General features: G+C 35.8%; 1 protein-coding gene across 9 annotated transcripts in view; it reads right to left on the reverse strand.

The window, feature by feature from the left end:
* Positions 1-22,005, reverse strand: part of Pum2 (pumilio RNA binding family member 2) — a 75,178-nt gene that overhangs the window by 18,113 nt on the left and 35,060 nt on the right. For 5 of the 9 annotated variants that reach the window (XM_005079070.4, XM_013119847.3, XM_040730984.1 and 2 more), the window contains 6 exons: positions 20,519-20,644; positions 18,543-18,685; positions 16,870-17,008; positions 12,219-12,362; positions 11,726-12,013; positions 7,471-7,707 (listed from right to left, as the gene is read on the reverse strand). In XM_005079070.4, coding sequence (XP_005079127.1) covers positions 7,471-7,707; positions 11,726-12,013; positions 12,219-12,362; positions 16,870-17,008; positions 18,543-18,685; positions 20,519-20,644 — 1,077 coding nt within the window. The remainder of the gene's footprint in view (positions 1-7,470; positions 7,708-11,725; positions 12,014-12,218; positions 12,363-16,869; positions 17,009-18,542; positions 18,686-20,518; positions 20,645-22,005) is intronic. The other 4 variants (XM_013119850.3, XM_013119851.3, XM_013119848.3 and 1 more) reach the window with 3 other exon arrangements.

A 22,005-nucleotide genomic window follows, 5' to 3' on the forward strand; every position in this document is an offset into this window, starting at 1 on the left:
TCATTTTAGTAATTATGAGTAAAAGTTGTTATTTACATTCTATTTAGAGTATTTTTAAAGTCATAAAGACTCTCACTGATTAGTCAGTTTAAACATGAGCGATAAAATTTTATTTATTTATTTAGGTTTTTTGAAACAAGGTTTCTCTGCAGCTTTGGAGCCTGCCCTAGAATTAGCTCTACAGGCTGGCCTCGAACTCACAGAGATCCTCCTGCCTCTTCCTCTGGAGTGCTGCTATTAAAGGTGGGCGCCACCACCGCCTGGCATAATAAAACATTTTAAGACATTATATAATTCACAGTCAATTTGAAGGGAAAAAAAACTAAAGACAATATACTAACAAATTCAACTTTCTCAAATAAAAATCAAGGCAATTGTTGCTATTTATGCTTATCATTAGTTTTATTATCATATAAATATCTAAGATTGTGCCCATATTTTCTAATGTCTGTTTTAATATAAAACTAAAAATTAATCACTTTATTTAAAAATGGCATATGTATATTTACTTGTGTGAAACAAAATTCAAAAGCTCACATTACTTCAGTCCAACTCACTGATAAGATAGATCATCTTTTTCATATATTAGAGTAGCAACTATGGTCATAAGTCAGGTAATTAAATGAGCATATCTATCTTTGGGTACTCTATATGTCCATGTCAGTGTCAAAATTCTAATTAGTACAATTGTGTAAGTTCTAGTATCTGGCAGTATGAAGGTCTTAAGTGTAATTCAAGATCAGTTAAAATATTTCTTTTTAATAACTTGAAAAAAATTGGTAACACTAAATGCACCCTTAAGTTGGTACCTTTACAATGTTCCATCTTTCGAGCTACACAGTGTGAAAATGAAATGGGAAGATGGACAATGGGAAAATAATAAATGACAGCAAATGATCAATTAAGGACAGTTGGAAAATAAAGTAAATAAAAATTTTAATGTAAAAGCTCTCATCTACAAAATATTTGAGGGGTGGGCATGTTTTTTGCAACATATGAAAAATTAGACTTAATTTTCTATCTCTCATCCCATAAACCCTTTCCTCTATTTAAAAATGTAATGGCACATACAGTTCAGCTAATGGAATATAGTGAAAAAGGAAAAACTACACAAAGAAGACAATGGCCGAAAAAGTTAAAGGCCTATATGAACAACACAAAAGGGATCCTTGAGTTAAAAATCAAGTCAAACTGTAACCATTAATTACTTCTTTCTGCATATCCTCTCTTTTCATATAGTAACTACCAGAAAGTTCGAGAGGATTGTGTGCTGTGGTAGCACAGCTTCTGCAACTGGACACTTGTTACCAATCATTGTTGCAGGCCTGTTGCAAGCCTGAAAATAAACTCTTTACCTCCTGAGGTCTAAGCACAACTGTGTTCCTTATCTGAAATGCAAGACTGCAAGCATTTCTGAGTCTTACAGGTTGAGTATTTGTGTAAAATTCAAATGCTGAGTATGCTCAGGCTGAAATTTTGATAGGAAGTGTTCTAAGAAACAAGAGACTGAGTGCTCAAAGATTCAAGTTTTGGATAAGATGCCCAAATTGTACAATTTAGACATGTGCCCCAAAACTGTATAAACAACCAAGTACTCAGTCTTAAATCTGGAATCATTTCAACTAAATTAACTAGACAGAAAACATTCACAAATATTAGAACCACCAAGTCACATATGCTTAAAGGGCTCATGGCTAATTTTCATTGTGGATTTGAAATGAATTAGGAGACAGACCTCAAGGCTTATCTGTGAGGGTGTTTCCAGGGTGGTTTATCTTAGGAAAACTATCCCAGAATGTGGACCACATCATCCCATATCCTGGGTTCTCAGAATGAAGGAGAGGGGATGCAAAACAAGCATTACCAGTCATGTCTTTCTAAATCTCAGGATAGAATATAACCAACCACCTCACTATCCTGATGACACAACTTCCCTGCTACAATGGGCTATGCCCTTAAATCATGAGTCAAAATAAACTTTTTCCCTTACTGCTTCTTGTCGGTTATCTAGTGACAACTCTGAGAAAAATTAATACTAAGGGTAATGAACAAAATTGTAAGAGTAAAAATTAAATCATTCTGTCTTGATATTAGCACAACCAAAACTAATAAATTTTTATCCACAGCCAGGTGTGGTGGTGCGTGCCTTTAATACCAGCACTCAGGAGGGCAGAGACAGGTCTACACAGTGAGCTCCAGGCCAGCTAGAGTCACATAGTGAGAGTCCCTGTTATAAAAACAAAGCAAAATTTTATGCAGAAAGCCAATCTTAAGTTGTACCAGAAAACACAATATTAGAATTTATGTTTAACCCTCCCATGAGCAAAAAAACAAGTCTCCGACATCCTAAAGAGTTGCAATAGTGCTTTAGCATATATGACTACTTGTGTATAACCTGCTAAGAGTTAGAGGTGATGCTCTACAGCCTGTCCATGAGCTTCCCATCTTAGATTAGGAAATATGATTTCAGAGAAGGTACATACTTGCACCTTAAAGGTGCTTAGACAACATCTATCCTACAAATCTCAAGAATAACTAGTTCAAAACAAAAATCCTCAGGATAGTATAAACATTACTTACTGAAAGGCTAGTTAAAATATATTACTCAAACCTTTAAAAATCATTCCATTCCTCATGTAACAGTATAATAGGAAAGGAACAATATCCAAGGTAAGAACTGGACACTGGCCCCAATACTTTCTGCTATTATTCAGAGTCTTTTGGGCTCATTTACTTTTTAATTTCTTCATCTTAAATGGACAGCATTGAGCCGATCTATTTCGACATTAAAGATGAAATAAAGAACATGAAGGTGTCTTAGGGAAAAATGACTTTAACGCTATTTGGTTAGCACTTTGAAATATTTAACTATCACTCAGCCTAACAACCAACTTGCCACTTGTTCGCTCTTATACGTTTGCTTTAAGAGGAGGAGCTGAATAAATCTGTCCAAGTCAGAAATTTTAGTAAGAATTAACAGTAAATAATAAGCCATTTTTAATATAAAATATTGTGAGTAGGAGAAAAGATCAGTTCTAAAAACATCTAATACAACAGAGTGAATGTATTCTCTATTTACTTAACATTAACCAATCTTCACAATTCATAGCCATCCTTTAATAAACTAATTCCACTGAATTCAAAGCTCATGTTATACACTTCAGTATTTCTTTTCTTGGGGGTAGAGGCTCACATTCTGAGAAACCATTTAGTCTATCAAAACTAAGGAAAGATAAAATGGTGTATTATAACTAAGAAGCCCCAAACTAATTTGAATACTAAGAGCATAAGCATTAGGACAAATCAGAAACCACTAACATATTTCAGTTTATTAAAAGGGGAGATACAAGAAGGGATTGCTTGTCTAGTTCCAGAAGAGTAAAGTAATAATATTGGAATAGCCAATGTTCCTGAAGAAGTGTTAAATATAGATGTTCCCTGACTTAGGATGTCACATTCCAATAAGGCCAATGTAAGCTGAAAAATCTACAATGCACAAAATGCAACTAACTGACCAAGCAGCATAGCCTAGCCTACAACATCACCAAACGGTTGGGCAAAAATAACAAACACAAAGTCTGTTTAATATAATCCACTGACTAGTAAAGTGAAAAACATGATGACTGCAAGGTATGCTCCTGTATTATAATGCAAGGTCCAGAACAGGTATCCTTCAGTAAAAAATTGCAGGTAGAAGACTGTTCTCACCCACTATTCAGTGTTGACCCTGAAGCAGAATTTTAACTAAACCTGAACATGTATGAGGTTCACATCTGTAACTAGCACTTTCAAGGTAGAAAGATTACAAATTCAAGGCTTGATGGTAGTCTAGGTTATATAACAAGATTTCATTTTCCTGCCCTAAAAAGTAGTGACAGAACTGATCTGAGGAGATCAAACATAGTATAACTTTTGGTTCACAACTAGACATTAACTAATTATTCTGATTTAGAAAATAAAAGACTAAAGCATTATTTTAACTGCTATAGCAATGGCCTTTTAGGGTAACCCCAGAGGTTATAAAGGAAAAATCCTTCATAGTGAATTTGTAGACTGGATTTCTGTGTAATAATCATGGCAGTCCTGGAACTCACTTTGTACACCAGGCTGGTCTCAAAAATCACTGAGATCTACTGCCTCTGTCTCCTAAGTGTTGGAATTGAAGGCCGACAAGTTTTGTTTTTGTCTGAAGAAATATTTTAGGCAATGGTCATAAGGTTGCTAAAAAACATTACGGCAATTAGGCCAGCAATCTCACAAATAAGACAACCAGATGTATCTTGATTTAGTGCAACAAACAGGAAGTACTCAGAGTCGCATCTTGCCAAACAAGCCCATCAACCCATTTACTACCTGACCAAGGTTCCATTTACAGGGAACACCGACAAGAAGGTACTTGCTTACCACCACCATAGGGAGGCAATCAGCAAACTCAAGAATGTGAGAAATTCAACAGGACAAGTTCTTCAACAAATGAATGGAAGAAAAAAGGTGGATGAAACAACCATAAATGAAAAGACAAATTAAAAACAGGTACTCTAAATGAAATTACTATTAGAAATATTTAGGTCAACCAAAAAAAAAAAAACAGTCAATAAGAAATTAAGTTATAGTACCAATGTTGTGGTTACAGTACTTTGGAAAAATAAGCCTGATTTTATATTACACATTGGATGGTTAAGATTATTTTTCATTCTTCTAAATTCAATAAAATTTTAAAAAATACAGGTTCTAAATCTCAGATTTTTTAATTTTAAAAATATTCAAGACTTATGAATTAAAATAGTTCAATAAAAAGTTATTCTAGCAATTCAAATGATATATTGATTATATATTTTTACTCTTTGAAAGAAACCTTTTTTTTAGAAACAGAGATTGTTGCTTTTTGGCACTTTCTGTGCATAACTAAAAGGAGAGCTGGGTTTTAAAGCTAACATCTCATCAAGAACTATTGGGAATACTGAGCCAAAGAACCAATGATAACTATAACAGTTGTATTTTTATTACTTCCAACTCTTATCCAAGAATAACCTAGAATTAATTCCAATCAACTATATAGTAAGGCAGGAGGGTCTGCTCTTTTTTTGGAAATAGGGGTTTGCTAAGCACCCCAGCTAACCTTAAATTTATTACCATGCCTGCCTTAGCCTCCAAAGTAGCTGTGATGAGAAAAATGATTTATACAATCAAATACACAAATTTCACTTTCATAAAGTATTTTATGTATCAGAAATCTTGATCCTGACTCACACAGAAATCTAATTCAATGATACAGAATTCAAACTCACTTTCTGCAGTCCTGAGGCAAGGGCAGAAAGATCATCATTAATTTGAAGTCAGCTTAGTGTATGCAGCAAATTCTATGTCAGCCAGGCCCTAAAAGCAACACTCTGCTTCAAAATAATAAACACTTTTTATGTCACAAAGCATAAAAGCTTTGTATCATGATCCCATTGTAAGAAAGTATAGATTAGATTATTTTCACAAAAAAAGGTATAAAGAGCAAATTCATGTAATCTGAATTATTTTCAATTTGGCAGGAGATAGATAATATTGTTTAAAAAACAAAATCATTGTGAGTCACATGAATACAACTAGGGAAAATTGGAAGCTTACTCAAGAAAACAAGACAGGTAATTACTAATTGCCATGTGAAGAAGTGAGCTTGGGTATCTGATTTCCAGCTGAAGCTTTGGGGACAATAGCACTACATTATAACATAGGATACTTGCTTAGATGTTGACTATATCCCATAACTGACTAGAATTCCTTCTCTAAATTACTTGGCCAGATTCTTTACTGTCTGAAGATGTGAAACACATATCCAGATTGTAGTGTAAGTACAGACACCTAAAATGTCACTTCAATTCACTGCAAGTTATACAGAATGAGTCCATTTATACATGCTCTAAGTGAACAAACACAAAAGCAGTAACAGTTAAACAGAACCTGATCTGCAACTTACCTATGAAAAGATGACAAGACACAACAAATATAATTTTAACAAACACAAACTATTGCCATACATCTGTTTTTATGGCTTTCTTTTTTTTCTTCCTTTTTTTTTTTTTCAAAACAAGAGTTTCTCTGCATAGCCCTAGCTGTCCTGGAACTCACTCTGTAGACTAGGCTGGCCTAGAACTCAGAGATCTGCTTGCCTCTGTCTGGGATTAAAGGCGAGTGCCCCCATGCCTGACATTTTCATGGTTCTCATGTTCCAAATGCTTGCATGCATTTCAATTGCACATATTAAAGTGGAGGAGAGTCTGGTAACAATAGAAGAAATCAAGCAGCTCTTGTGACTGAGATAGTTGAAAATGAAAGCTGAGGCTATACTCCAGGCAACTTTGCTACCATAGTGCCTTGAGGCAGCCCTCAGGACTCCATCTGAATAAACTAAACTGCATATATTCAACATAATCAAAGGAGCAAAAGAATTTGAGATGTAGAACCAAAGTCTTTCAATAAAGAAACCTAGCTTACCATGTAATAATACAAATTAAAATAATGACCACTGCCAACAAATACCTTTGTTATAATATGGACATTTGCTCTATCAAATGAGCTTGAGGAAAAAGTTATAGACCCATATATTAGGGAGAGTAAAAGAGGATACTAACTTACATAGTTGGCTTATAATAATGTTACTTAAAAAAATGATGAGATATTTCAAATCTTCCGAAGCACATAAAGCCGACAACAAAACCCTCTAGTTTCAGTTGCACTTAAAAAAATATTTTGAAGCCTAGTTTTAATAGCAGAATTTTTGATGATGTAGGGATTCAGACCTAGCCTATAATGTCTAGTATTTTAAAGACCCCTCAAAAATACTGTTATCTATATGAACAAATGCTTCCTGGAGAGGAATAAAGGGTAACCATCAATTTAATAATCTGGAGGTGAGGATAATTTTGAACTAGATAGAAATAAAAGTTCTTTAGGAATACAACACGCTCAAAACATTTATTTTTCCATTAACATATTCAAAAGTAAGAGAAGTCCATCAGCTTCTCAAATACATACACATTAACTGATAGTCTGATATAACCTTTTGGTAAAATGGCCAACACTGTACTAAACTAAATTATTTACATTAACCCATTATTGTGTAACTAATCTTTTCTTATGGTGTGTAAAAATTTTGATAGTACAAGTTCTTTCACTATCACGTATAGTTGACTTTTCAGATGCTCTAAAACACACAAATCAAAAGCACAGACATGAAAAAACACACCATTGTTTGTCATCAAAAGAACATAAGATACAAAAGAGGGTCTTTACCTTACTGTACATTAGACCCTCACTTTGAATTTCAGGAAAGTAGAACTTTTTCAAAAGGCTAGTATCTAAAAGCAAAAGCAATTTGGCATGTTTTATCCAACATTCAATATTTACATATATTATTAACACACACACAAACACACATACATGTATACATACAAATAAAAAGGGTTTTGGGTATTTTTTTACCTAAATGCAAACTGGATGAGGATCCATGTGATGAAAGTGATGGCGGTGGCGTAAGTGAATGTCCTGGAGTTTGGCTTGGCAGAGGCATGCCTATTGGACTTGGAGAGGAGGAAAATCCCAGACTATTGTAAAATGGTTGCCCTATGGGTGCTAGGCTGCTACTAGATCTTTTGTACAAGTCAGAGCTAGTAGATAGAGACTCTCTCCTTGTGGCACTACTACTTGCAGAACTGCCAACTGAAGAAGAAATAAAAAAAACCCTAATTACATACAGTGTTAACTGAATAAAACCTATCCCCAACTCTCGCTGGGCAATAATAGAAGTGATCACAATAATTATTTTTAGAAACATTATGGAGAAGATAATTACTGTGATAACTATATATACCAACTTAGTAATCATAAAAGGGTATAAATGCACCCCAATAATCAATAAGCAAATCCTTAACAGAGCAGATATATGTTTCATTATTTCATACATATTTACCACAGACACATGATTACTGTGCTTTAATACCCTGATATGATTTATAAACTCTGAATTGCAAAGTTGTCTGTTTTAGGACAGGGTAAAGATTACATTCAAATAAGGTTTACTCTGGTATTATCCTAATTGTCTGCAACCTGTTTAAGATTTCAACTCAATGCCAAAAAATATTATATTAATAAACTGAGTATTCATATATTTCCCTCACCAGTTATACTGATTTGAAATTTAGCTGTGTTCAAAATGTAGCCCTTTAAGTCCATATTGGCCCGAATATCACTGGTTGGTTGTGAAATACAAGTGGAAGCTAACTTCTCAATATTGTTTGTATAATTTGTTAAACAAAAGCTCCCCGAAAACCAAACTTTCTCTTGGAAATTTAATGCCTCTTTTTATTATACCAAACCAAAGACATGTCTTTACTTCTTACCCTCAATGACCCTTCATTCTTTAAGGTTCTAGCACTGGCCTCCTGAGCTCCCTATTCAAGTTAAGTCTCCCACCCCTTAGCTAGGAGTGCATGCACAGAATAACAATCCAAGATCTGTCTGTAAAGCAGCATGCATGTGGATAGCCAAATCCTTTACTGAGCAGCTATTTTCAAATAAACTTCTTATTTTGAACTATCATTCTCTTTAGCCAAAGACCTTTTAATTTAATATAGTAAAGAATTTCATGTAATATTTCTCATGTTTTAGGGTTTGAAGGACAAGAACTATATTCGGACCAATATGGCAATTCTTTCCAAGGAATTGTAAAGTCTGTTAAATCTTGGTTTTATATCCCAAGTAATATATAAGTAAGTCACAGATGTATAAGTAGGTCATACACTATATGGATTAAGGAAAACAATTAAAGAACATAAGTAAATCAAGTTGAGCTTGTTAACACAGAGAGGAACCATGATAACCCTGTTTTTTGTCAAAATCAAATACCTACACAGAAAAAAAGGGGGCTTATGACACTGTACTACATAAAAAATTATAATGCAATATTTGACATTTGTAATATCCAATGCAGTTTCTAAAATCCTGGCCATGTCTCATGGAAAAATTCACATCTTAAGACCTTACATATGAAAACTAGAATCTGTAAGACAGCTATATGCACTTTAATACTAAACCTTAATATAATAAATCCTTTTGAGTTGGTGTTAGAAAAACTGTCACTATATGCTATTATCAAATATGCTAATTTAAAAGGACACTGTCAAAGTGACTGTCTGAAACATGTATTGCATACTGTATTTATCTAAGATAACTATTTTAGTAATCAGTTTATCTGATAAGACATCAGCAGCAATATTATTCCTTTGACAAACTGGCTATGACACATACAATATATTCCTCCAAAAAGGAAGTATTAAAAAAAAAAAGTCAGAAACTAAAGCTTAAAGCTCTTTAAATTTTGCTCTGTGTGTAAATTACCTGCAACACTGACAAACAAAACACCTAAAATACTAAGCAGCTCAACAAATGCTGAAATCATTGCTCATTCATCAACTATGCATGAAATACTATATCACAAACTCACAAACTCTCTATTATAGTGGCTACCACTCTCTGGCCAACTGTATTATAAATTTGGATGTTTAACACTACTCAACAATAAAACTATCATATCCATAAGAAAAATCTATATAAAAAACAGGCAACAATGTACAATTGTGTGACATGGCAGTAACAGGTTTGTTTTAATAATACATATGTACAGCACTTGAATGGACTCTCACAAAATGTCCAAAGTAATAGCAAAGATGAATTTGATTATTTAGAGGCAGTTACAGGTGTCAGGTGTAAGGCCCCCTCTTTTTAATTATTAATTTGAAAGTTTTATTTCATTTTTACATGATACTTAATGGGAATTGAACCCAGGGCCTAATGCAAGGCAGACAACTGCTCTAATGCTGAGCTATGGGTTAGTCCTACTGCTCCTAAAAGCAAGGTCTGGCTATGTCCCAGACCAGGTACCAGAATAAAGTGAGAGAGGCATGAAGGGTAGTACTGAGACCAATACCTTCAGATAAGGGGAAAATTCTTACTAAGACAAATGGGAATCTGACAGAAGCAACAAGAGTGATCTAGCAATCTGTAGCAGAGCATCAGTAACATACATTAGAGAAAAGAATATGGGGATTATCAAAGCTGCCCCCCCCCCATCTGCAAGGATAAGGGGACATCTACAGTTTAGAAACTATATGTTGTGGCCAGGATGTTTCTATTTTAAGCTGTGTGTTCTTTCAGTTTTGCTCAGATTATTTAGGGTTCTTTGGGGATAATGTCTCAACTGGGTTAGAATCAAAGAATGAGTCCTCACAGGAGTGTATCACTTAGACATTAAAATAATCAACTCCCAAGGAATTTATAGGATTGGACGGTAGAGTTGGCTCAATGTCTAATGGCTCTTCTTCCAGAGAAAACCCAGCATTCATGTGGTGGCTCACAACCAACTCTAACACCAGGCCCAGAGGATCCAACACCCTTTTCTGGCCTCTGAGGGCACTTGCACACATGAGGTGCAAAGACATACATGCAGGCACAACACCCATACACATAAAATAAAATGAAAAAAAAAATTAAGAGTGAACATAATCTTCAAAATCATCAGATTTGCCCTTAGTTGTGCTCATTATTATGAAAATTTTGTTAGGTAAGTATGGCATTCCTTTATTATATTGCATTGGAACTGAAAGTGCCTTTTATTTTCTACAATTTTACAGGTATTCTAGGTCATTTCTACTACAAAGATGAGTATTATAAGTCCAGAAGACACAGGAGAAAAATGGCAAGCACCTGATACCTAGCACTGCATCCATTAGTTTTTGCCAATTTCTTTCTTTTCTGGGAGGGAGACAGGGTCTCAAGTAGCTAGGTTGGTTTCAAGTTCACTATTTAACAAAAGATGACCTTGAATTTGATTGTTACAGCTCTACCTCTGAAGTACTGGAATTATGAACTTGTACCACCACACCAAGTTTATGCTAGAGGTCAAACCTAGGGCGTTGTGCACACTAGACAAGCACTCTACCAATTGAGCTACACCCAAAGACTGGGTTTTGTCATTTTCCAGAGAAGATGAAGTGGTAAGAAAACATATGGAAAATGAGAATTAAATATAATTGCTAACAATTTTAGATTATAGAAAAGTCCTTTGAAGTCCAAATTCATATTTGTGCTCTTTTGAAGGCCATCAATCATATCAACAGAATTGGGGTAAGCTGTCCTTACCTACTGTGAAGGTGTTTTAAAATTATGATTTCTTAAGCTAAGTAAGAGATAATCTATTACAATAATTTTAATGAAAAAAGCTAAATTATTTAAGTACACTGGTAGTTTCTTAAGGGACTGTTTAGAGTGTTTCAACATTTATCTAGATGTTACGCCAACTAGAGAAAAATCACAATCAACTACCCAAATCTAGTGAGAATGTTCCACCCAATTACTATTTTTGTTTTAAAATTATCTATATTTTAGGTGGTAAGTTATTCGCCTCCTCCAAAAAGATCAATAATAGGAAGTGGTAGTGATGAGCAAAATTTAGAGTATTAAATTCTTAAAAGCTTGGGAGCAGGGGAGGATGGGTGCTGAAATGAGCTAATTATTTACTAATGCCTGAAAGACTGACAGGAATTCTGTGAAATTAAACTAGAAGCCCCACGCCTTACTCCTATCCCACCTATACTATGTTACTATCATTTATCTTTATATTAAAAAGTCAAATATCTCAAATACACTTAGCAAAGTACACTTGTTTTTAAAACAAACTTACCTGATGAGCCAAATCCACCGAGGGCTGAGCCTATAGCAGCTCCCAAAGAGCTACCACTTCCAAAGCCAAGAGAAGTGCTTCCAGGTTGGCCAGGTCCGTGAGAAAACAAAGAGCTGCTCTGGGAGCTGTTAGTCAAAGAGCTGCTCCCATAAAATGAATTAGACTGCAGGTTAGAGCTGGGCTGCTGTTGCTGCGGCTGCTGTGGTGGCTGAGTGCCAATTGGCCGAAACAGACCATTTGTGCTGCCTGTAAGACTATTTGCAGTTCCTCCAGCTGCTGCTGCTGCTGCTGCAAAATAAAATTCAGACATTTCTAGAAACTACCCAGAAAAGAATATTTAAATATAAACATTTAATTTAAAAATTTAAACTCGGGGAAGGAGAGGGAACTGGGATTGACATGTGAATCAAGCTATTTAAAATTAAAATAATAATAAAAAAATTTAAACTCCAGAAAAAGAAATATCATCTTTAAAAACATTAGATACACTTACCAGCTTGTGCTGCAGCAGAACTTATTAAGACAGGGGTTGGAGCCATTAACCGTACTGGGGCTCCAAGGCCAGTTCTTGCTCCGGGGCCAACCACTAAGGCACCAGTCTGATCATAATAGGCAGTTGGAGCTAGTACTTGATAGCCTAGATGACATCAAAATGAGTATTTATTAACAAATACACTTTACTACAGAAAACATGAATATTTACTTTCCTTAAGTGTGTGTTTTATTAACTATTTCACACGATTACCACCAAATCTTTGAAACCTTTGAAGCATGGAAATACTCTATCTGAGGTATTTTAAAATATATATTTTAAAAGGCAAACACTCACAAAAGTTTTATGGAGGTACCTTTATGAGCAATGTCCTTTACTTACAGAATATGGAAAGAGTTACTTTCCTTAAAACAGAAGCTAAAGATTACCAACAACTAAATATTAGAGAAATATTACCACTAGCTTGAAAGACATGGGGAAATGAGTCTACAAAAAAGATTATCAGCTGGGCATTGGTGGCTCACACCTTTAATCCCAGCACTTGGGAGGCAGAGGCAGGTGGATCTCTACGAGTTAGAGGCCACCCTGGTCTACAGAGCTAGTTCCAGGACAGCCTCCAAAACAATAGAGAAACCCTGTCTCGAAAAAAACAAACAAGATTATCATGTAAATTTTAGACCAAGTGCCTCATTATCAATATTCTGTAACACGAAAAATAAAAGACCCAGAGACTGATATTGGGGTTCAAGGTTCAAACTGAAGATCAGAAAAGCAAAGCAGCTGGTCACTAGCTTTTACTCCAAACCTTAGACTGTACCCTCTTCTCAGCATAGCTGGAGAATGAATGCCAGCTCTGAGACCTAGCTCCTGTCTTACACACCTCCTCAATGAATGGATTAAAGACGTGTGAACACAGGTTCTGGGATCCAAGGCATGAGCTCTGTTACTCTTCACTCTACTATAGTCCACGGTGGCCTTGAACTAACAGAGATCCATCTACCTCTTAATCTTGAGTCCTAAGATTAAAGGTGTATAATACCACCACCTGACACCTATAGCTTGTGGTTGACTCTGCTTTCTGAATTCTCAGGCAGGCTTTAATAAATCAAAAATAATATACCACAATATTCCCTAGAATTTCACTTGCAAGTATTACTTTAAAATATCAAAATCTTGGGACTGGAAAAATGGCTAAGGTTAATACTCATTTTTGTTGCAAAGGACATGGGTTTAGTTCCCAAATATTACATGGCAGTTTATAAGCAATTTCAAGGGATCCAGCACATCCGTGTAAACAAAAACACACATACATGCAAAATAAAAATAAACATTTTTAAAGTTTGAGTTCAGATGCCAGCCTGTCTACACAGTGAGTTCTAGGACAGTCAGAGCTACAGCTACAAAGTGAGACCTGTCTCAATGCCCCCACCACTGAAAAACAGTTAAGAATTTTTCTTAGGGCTGGAGAGATGGTTCAGAGGTTAAGAGCACTGGCTGCTGCTCTACCAGAGGTCCTGAGTTCACTTCCCAGCAACCACATGGTTGCTCACAACCATCTGTAATGAATCTGGTGCCCTCTTCTGGCATGCAGACATACATGCAGGCAGAACACTAAATATATAATAAATAAATCTTTTTAAAATACATAAATTTTCTTAAATATAATCTGGACACATGAATTAAAATTACTAAGAGTCTACTTGTGAAGTTCTTACATAAGCATTAGTTTTATTGTAGGCTTGTGTGTGAAGCAGATAACATTGTCACATCACTCAAAAATACAGGAAAGTGAAATTCATCTCTAAGCAGCTTGTCTCAAGCAAATTCTTCCTCTGAACCCAAAACTCACAAAATTACTCACATGACAATTTTGCTAATTTTCCTAAGGACATTACATATTAAGTACTACTCTAGTGGCACTGGAGAAAAGTTAGCCATGATTATCAGGTATTTTGGGGCAATAAGGTTTAATTCTCTATTAGAATTCGGGTTGAGAAAGACTTGCCTTACACAGAGACAAGAGCTTGCCAGCTATCTGCGAAAAATGTATCAACAAGCTTTTATGCTCTTAAGTTTTAAAAACACAGAACATGCCAAATTACATAAACATAGCAGTTCTGAACAGTATTTTATCAGGACTATGCAGAAACAAAGTCACAGTAAAATTACAATAACAAAGAGGCTTCAAAAACAGGCATATTTAGTTCATGTTAATGAACTATGCTGGGATAAAACATCATTATTAAGACTGATACTTTCACATCTCAAGATGTGGAATGCCAGTCAATAGTTTTCTGTGGTACACACAATGGTCCTAAATTCAAGACTCAAAAGTACTCCTCAGTTCTATCCTACAACCATAAGCAGTAGGAGTTCTGACCTCTATACACTTTTCCCATGCCTCAGCTAAATGAGCAAATGTAAAAAAAAGATGCCCCATTTGGATACCAGGTTGCAAATACTCTGTAGGAAAAACATTAAACTATACTTAAATGATGTATACAAATCCCTAGTATCAATTTACCTAGTCATTTCTTGAAGACCTGTTTATTTGACATCTTGTAATCTCTCAAACTTCCTTCCTTTCTTGTTTTTTTTTCAAGACAGGGTCTCTCTGTGTAAGAGTCTTAGCTGTCCTGGAACTCGCTCTGTAGACCAAGCTGTCTTCGAACTCAAGAGATCCTCCTGCCTCTGTCTCCTGAGTACTGAGAAAAAGTGTGTGCTACCACCACCTGGCTCATCCATTCTTTCCATCACCACTACTCCTGTTCAACTGGACTGATACGTCATGTCCCTCATGCAACGTTCCTTTATCTCACCTTTATAATTTTAAGCTCCAGTTATCTTTCAATAACCAATTTGCTATCATACTCCTCCTCAACATGTTCCAAAAGGTTTAAAATGCAAACCAAAACTCTGAATGTAGTCCACAAAGAGTTATGTTCGGTCTCCCATCTTTTATCCGCAGACCAATACCTTCAATGTTCTGGAAACAAGGGCATTTCAAATTGCCAAGGGCTACATGTTGCTTATCACCACAGGGTGTACTGTTTCTTTGGGTCATGTTTTTCTTCTTCTCAATCTCATTCCCAACAAATGTATCAAGTAACTACCATTTTGTCAGGTAAGAGGAACAATTAAAAGAAACATCTTTGTTCCCAAGGAAATTATTTCTACCACAAATAGAGTAAAACAAACAGTAAGTAATATAGATTAGAGTACACACTACTCTATTAGAGGACTGAGTTCAGATCTCAGAACCCAGGTTGGGCAACTCACATGTTTGTTACTTTTATTCCAAGGAGTTACATACACCCCTTCTGGTTTCCATAGGCGCCTGCACACACACACTCACAGGTAATGCCTAATAATAGGTAACAAATAAGTCTTTTTAAAAAGTAAAAGAATTTACTTTAAATTCTTTTAAACTTTAAAAAGAGTTTTAAGGGAAAATTAGTTTCTTTAGTTTAAGATAATATATTAATAGCACTAGCTAAGTAATAGCAGGGTCAATATTTTAAGTTACAGGTAAAAAAGAAAAATTATCCGTAACACAATGTCATGACAAAAATACCAAAAAAAAAATTTTTTTAATGTAGGACAAGCCAAAAAGATTTCAATAGGAGGTGTTAGAGAGTATGCCTTTAACAAGTGGGCAAGAAAAGGACAAATCCTAAGAGTCCACTGTAAGGACTTTCATGAGAAGGGGAACAGATCACCTGATTCTCTTTCAGCCTAGACAACCTGTAAAGAACAGGCTCTAAGGACAGAACCTCTCTATAAGGACAGAAAAGAGGAGAAGATTAACTAATGGAGCCTGGATAGAAAGCTAATCCAGGTAATATACAAGGTTGGATAGGCCAAATGATGGGAACAAAAAGGTGGCTGGACTCTTAAAAGTAACTGTAGGATATAAGGAACCATATTACTTCTATAATTGACCTACTATTTCAACAAAGATGGACATAAAAAACACGAGTTTACTCAGTCTACAATTTCTAGCTTATCAACATGAGATTTCAGAGACTGCTCCTTTTTTCTCTTCAAATGTGTACAGGTATTGGTTTGCATGTTATGTCTGTGCATCATGTGCCTGCCCAGTACCAGCAGGTGCCAGGAGAGGTGTTAGGTGCCCTGGAACTCAAATTAGATGTCAAGGGAATCAAACCTGGGACCTCTAGAGGGGCAACCTGTTTTCTTAACCACTAAGCCTTCATTGCAGCTCTTCCTGTTGGCTTTTTGTGATAGGTAAACTTCCCTGATATTGGATAATTACATGTGACACTGTCCATCTAAGTTGTTAACTTAATCTAGAATCAGCCTCGAGATGGGAGTCTTAGAATGTGAGAGGTTATCTTATGCTAGTTGAGATGGAAAGATCCTGTGGTTCACATCAGAAACAATAAAAAAGAGGATAGCAGTGTTGAGAAATCTGATATATTGTCATTCCCACAACCATTTCACAAAACAAAAAATATTTGATTTCAATTATTAGTACCTGAATCTGAGTTTTAAATAATGTATTACCAAGAAGGCAAAGCTTCAAAGATGCTGAGTTAGTCATTCCTTATTTAACACTTTTAATCTCTTGAGCTCTGTCCCGCACCTCCACCAATCCAGCAAAAGCCACATCCCCAAAACTGTTATATACCTGGCATGCCTGCAGCAAGACCCTGACCAAAAGCCAAAGTTGGATTTGCAGCTGCAGCTGCTGCAAGAGACTCTGCTTGCTGCCCTTGCTGGCCCTGGCTGGGAGTAATAGGACGCTGACCTGCTCCAGCACGAAGAACCTAGAAAGGACAAACGACTCTCTTAAAGCAAGATAGTAACAAATTCATCTCACACAACTATGTACACATCACAGCAGATTTTGGATATTCTTTGAATGAAATGTAGATTTTTATCTAAAAAATCCACTACTGGTTCTTAACTATAATGATCTATAAAGAAACATGGAGGTTCTAGTCTTTGGGTAAAAGTCACTTCCTGTATTTATGCCTTAAGATATTAGAAACCCTGTCTCAAAAAAACACAAAAAGTTAAGATACTTACTGAAGCTTAAAGAAACAAACTATGGTTTGTCTTTGAGATTGTGATGCCAAGCATACAATAAAAACAAACAAACCAAATCAAAACAAACAAAAAAACCCTGAAATAAAATTTTGGAAAACAGGGAATCTTAGTATAAAAAATATAAAACAACACAACCATGATGAAATTAATAACACATTTTACAAATATGCAAATAATTCAGGGCAGAGTAGAGTCAATCTAAGTACACATATACACCCATGCGCACACGCACGCACTCGCGCGCGTGCGCACACACACTTCAGCAACATATTTCTGACCAAAGACATAGGCTAAAAGAAATTATTAAATGATATATGATATACAACTGCTGTGCTAAATGATAGCTTCTACAGAGCATCTATATCATTAAAAATATTAAAGAAAATTCTAGCTACCAAGGAACCAACAGGTGTTTTTGTAAAAATAAGATGAATATGGAGCCAGAATTTTCTTATTTATCAACACTGCGTTTATATATATCATAATTTTTGAAAGGATATGAAGTAAAATAATCATCTCAGGAGGAAGAGATAGTGGAAGATCTCTGTGAATTTGATGCCCTCCACGGCTGTTTAGCAAAACCCTGTCCAAAAAACTATACCTAATTAATACTTTGAGAAATTAAAGGTAGCCTATAGTGAAATGTTTCATCATTTCTTAGTTAAAAATGTAAAGCACTTGCTGGGTGTTGGTGGTACATGCCTTTTATCCCAGACAGGGTTTCTCTGTATAAGAGCCCTGGCTGGGGGCTGGAGAGATGGCTCAGAGGTTAAGAGCACTGACTGCTCTTCCAGAGGTCCTGAGTTCAATTCCCAGCCACCACATGGTAGCTCAAAACCATCTAAAATGAGATCTGGTTCCCTCTTCTGGCCTGAAGGCATACATGCAGACAAGAATACTGTAGATATAAACACATCTTTAAAGGAAAAAAAAAAAAAAAAAAAAAAAAAAAGGAGCCCTGGCTGTCTTGGAAGTCACTCTGTAGACCAGGATGGCATCAAACTCAGAGATACGCCTGTCTCTGCTTCTTGAATGATGGGATTAAAGGTGTGTGCCACCACTGCCACCCAACAACTACTTAAGTGATGAATTGCTAGACATTTGAAGAAAGCAAAATAACAATGACGATCAGAATATTAAAAAAAGTAACTGTGCATCAACTACATACTAAGTGCCACGTTATCCACTGAAGAAACAGAGCTCCAGACTTTAGAGAACTCTCAGGGTATTATTTCATGAAGACAGGCCTACCTGCTGCTGTCCGGGCTGAGCTTGTGATGCTGCTTGTTGATTGGCTGTGTTGTTTGCCGCAGCTGCAGCTTGCTGCTGAAATAAATTGGCTGGATACACCCCCCATGGAACGCCGTAATACTGAGGTGGAACCACTGCTGGACCTAAACCCCACATGCCCCACCAAAAGGAAAAAAAAAGTCACTAGATTTTATATACGTGATCAGTTACTATTAAATTATAAAAGGAGACAAGACTTAGGAGTTGGCCATATCCTTGTAATCTTCTTTCTACTCACACACACTTGTTACACAACACTTTTTCTAATTTTCTAAAACATAGTATCATTCCGGTATGGGTTTGTTTGTTTATTTTTAAACTGAACAGAGTCTCATAATGTTCTGTCTCATCTTAGCAAGTACTTACAAGTATTTTTCTTCATACCCAGCTTAGTACTGATTGCAAAGACTAGAGTGTTCATGACAGTAGTGGGTTTCTATAGACTTGAAGCAAAATTCAAGACTACCAATGAAATGACAAACACTTAAACGTTTACATGTATTGAATGCCAATATATGGATCTAGTATAGATACAAGATAATATAGTACTACAATAGATACCATAAAACTGTGATGCTTCTTAGAGATAATTCATTAATTGAAAATTTATTTTTTTGCTGATTTCAAAGATTTAAATTTTTGACTTTGTACAAAGAAACAGTAGTGAGCAAGTTTGACGAGAAACAAGATTTGAACTGTAAACCTTTAAAGAGATTTTTCCTATTTGAAACAGAATTAGTCACTGTCCTAACAAGTAACTGAGAATCATAAAAACATAAGATGAGATCTTAGTATTTAATGCAGTCAAGAAAATGAGACTAGTAGTTAGGACAAGAACTACTTGTTCTTGATTCAAGCAAAGAAAACAAGGTAAGAAATCAAACTAGGCAGGGCAGTGGTGGCTAAGTGTCCTAACCAGGTGGTGGCGGCACACTCCTTTAATCCCAGCACTTGGGAGGCAGAAGCAAACACATCTCTGTAAATTCAAGGCCAGCCTGGTCTAAGGAGTGGAGTTCTAGTACAGCAAAGACTACACAGTGAGACTGTCAGAGGGGAGGGAGGGAGGGAGGGAGGGAGGGAGGGAGGGAGGGAGGGAGGGAGAGAGAGAGAGAGAGAGAGAGAGAGAGAGAGAGAGAGAGAGAGAGAGAGAGAGAGAGAGAGAGAGAGAGAGCGCGAGCGCTAGAAAAAAACAAAATGAACTGTTTCTATTCTGTTTGATATTTGATTATATAGAGCAAAAGATGAGTCCACAAAAGTAATGAGTAAATGTCCTGATTTCTGACCGAGTCAAATCAGGACAATTAACTTCTTTAAAGATCTAGTGGACCCAAGAATGACAGCAACACATTCTTGCCTCTATAATCAATATAAACCATGCTTAAGAACTGAATTTATTTCTGTATCTGTTAAGCCAATTCAACCTGAATCAAATTTCCAAGCAAATTGTTCTGTCAATAAGACTGCACCTGACTAGTCTGTAAGTTTCTCTTAACTTAAACAAGCAGTTATACAGCTTTGGTTTGAAGGGACAATTTCAGTAAAGTTCCTTCCACATTTTTTGCACCTCAGCTTGCTTGAAATGCTTAAGAAACTTTTAGATATACATTTTCCTCAAGAGTTTCACCTATCCCAGATTATTTTCTGAAAAATGGTGTCACTTTGTTTCGTGAATACTAGAATCAGGTATTATATGAGGATGTATGGTCCATTTCTAAGCTACAAATTAGAAATATAAACCAACTATTCACAGGGATGAAAAAGTTATTGTTGCCATGCTACTGCTCTGTAATAGTATAGCATAAAAATAATTTCAGGCAAATTTCAGTTTATTGACAATATATTAACTCAGGAGAAAGTCAAATTTCTCATAGACAAAAATAAAACTTACATCGAGTTTAAGCCAAATTCATAACAAGTAACGATGAACAACAAGTTACCTGCTAATGTTGCTGCTGCAGCCAATCCTGCTGCAGTATACGGGTCAGTCCCTGGAGGAGCAGCACTAATAATATATGGATTTGGCACAAATGCAGCTGGAGCAAGGCCTGCTGAGAATACACCAGCTATATTTAAAAGGGTGAGAAATAATAAATACAAATGTAAAGTATTTCTTCAGTAGGCAAAAACAATTCTATTCTGAACCTGGAGTGGGACCATGTATGATAAGGGTTCAAATTTTTATTGAATAACACCAACTGTTTTTCCAGATATTAAAAGTATGAAATGAAATGATACTAAAGTATGAAATGACTGTATAGTGTCAGTTAATAAACACATAGTAGATGGGCAGTGGTGGTGCACTCCTTATCACAGCACTCAGGAGGCAGATCTCTTGAGTTCAAGGTCAGACTGGCCTACATAGTAGTTCCAGGACAGCCAGGGCTACAAAGAGGAACCCTGCCTCAAAACAAATAAAAAATGAATACACAGTGATTGGTTCTAGATCTTTTATTATTCAGTAGTTTCTCATTCAAATTTTTAGCATAATTGAGGTAGGAATTCAATGAAGAATGGCAGAAAAATAAGTAAGTTACCAATGAAAATATAGTCTAATGTGCTTTATTAGCACAGAGAAAAGTAGTATCTACTAAACTTTGTGAGTGGTTGGCAGAATAACCAACTTATGAAGTAAAATTAAATAGAGCTGGAACTATACCCACAAGATCCATCAGGATCTTCCAGGTTCATCCTAGGTAACAGGAAAACAAGAAGGAATTTAAAAGAGAATGACTTTAAGTCTATTTCTGAATTTAACATAGTTCATATAGATTAAGTAAAGTACAAAAAGGATCAAAAACGATGTATCTGCAGTATTCTTATCAACAGAGAAGGAATTTGTAGGCCTTTGGCAGTTGCTGAAAAATGTATCATTATGATTATCTCTTCTGGAGAGTAACTAACTTTAGATGATGATAGGTGTTAATTTTTCTTTTTTTTTTTTGAGACACGATTTCTCCACATAGTCCTACCTGTCCTGAAACTCCCCATATGTACACCAGTCTAGCCTTAAACTCATAGATCTACCTGCCTCTGCCCTCCATGGACTGGGATTAAAGGTGTACACCATTACACACAGATGGACAGAAAAATACATCTTCAAGTCTAGGCCTTAAAAAAAAATTCTGAAACTGTTCATGAACACATCACTTTCATTTTTTTCTTTTTGGTTTTTCGAGACAGTTTCTCTATATTGTTTTGGAAGGCTCTCTGTAGACCAGGGTGGCCTCGAACTCACAGAGATCCGCCTGCCTCTGCCTCCTGAGTGCTGGGATTAAAGGCGTGTGCCACCAACGCACGACTCACTTTCAGATTTTAAAAATATATTTCATAAAGGAATGTAAAATCTACATATAAACAGTACAACACACACAAAAAAATCCAGCTTCCTATACCTTTAGATTACCCTTATAAAATTCCAATGCAC

The sequence above is a fragment of the Mesocricetus auratus genome, unplaced genomic scaffold (assembly GCF_017639785.1).
Source record: "Mesocricetus auratus isolate SY011 unplaced genomic scaffold, BCM_Maur_2.0 Super-Scaffold_100024, whole genome shotgun sequence".
Classification (NCBI taxonomy): domain Eukaryota; kingdom Metazoa; phylum Chordata; class Mammalia; order Rodentia; family Cricetidae; genus Mesocricetus; species Mesocricetus auratus.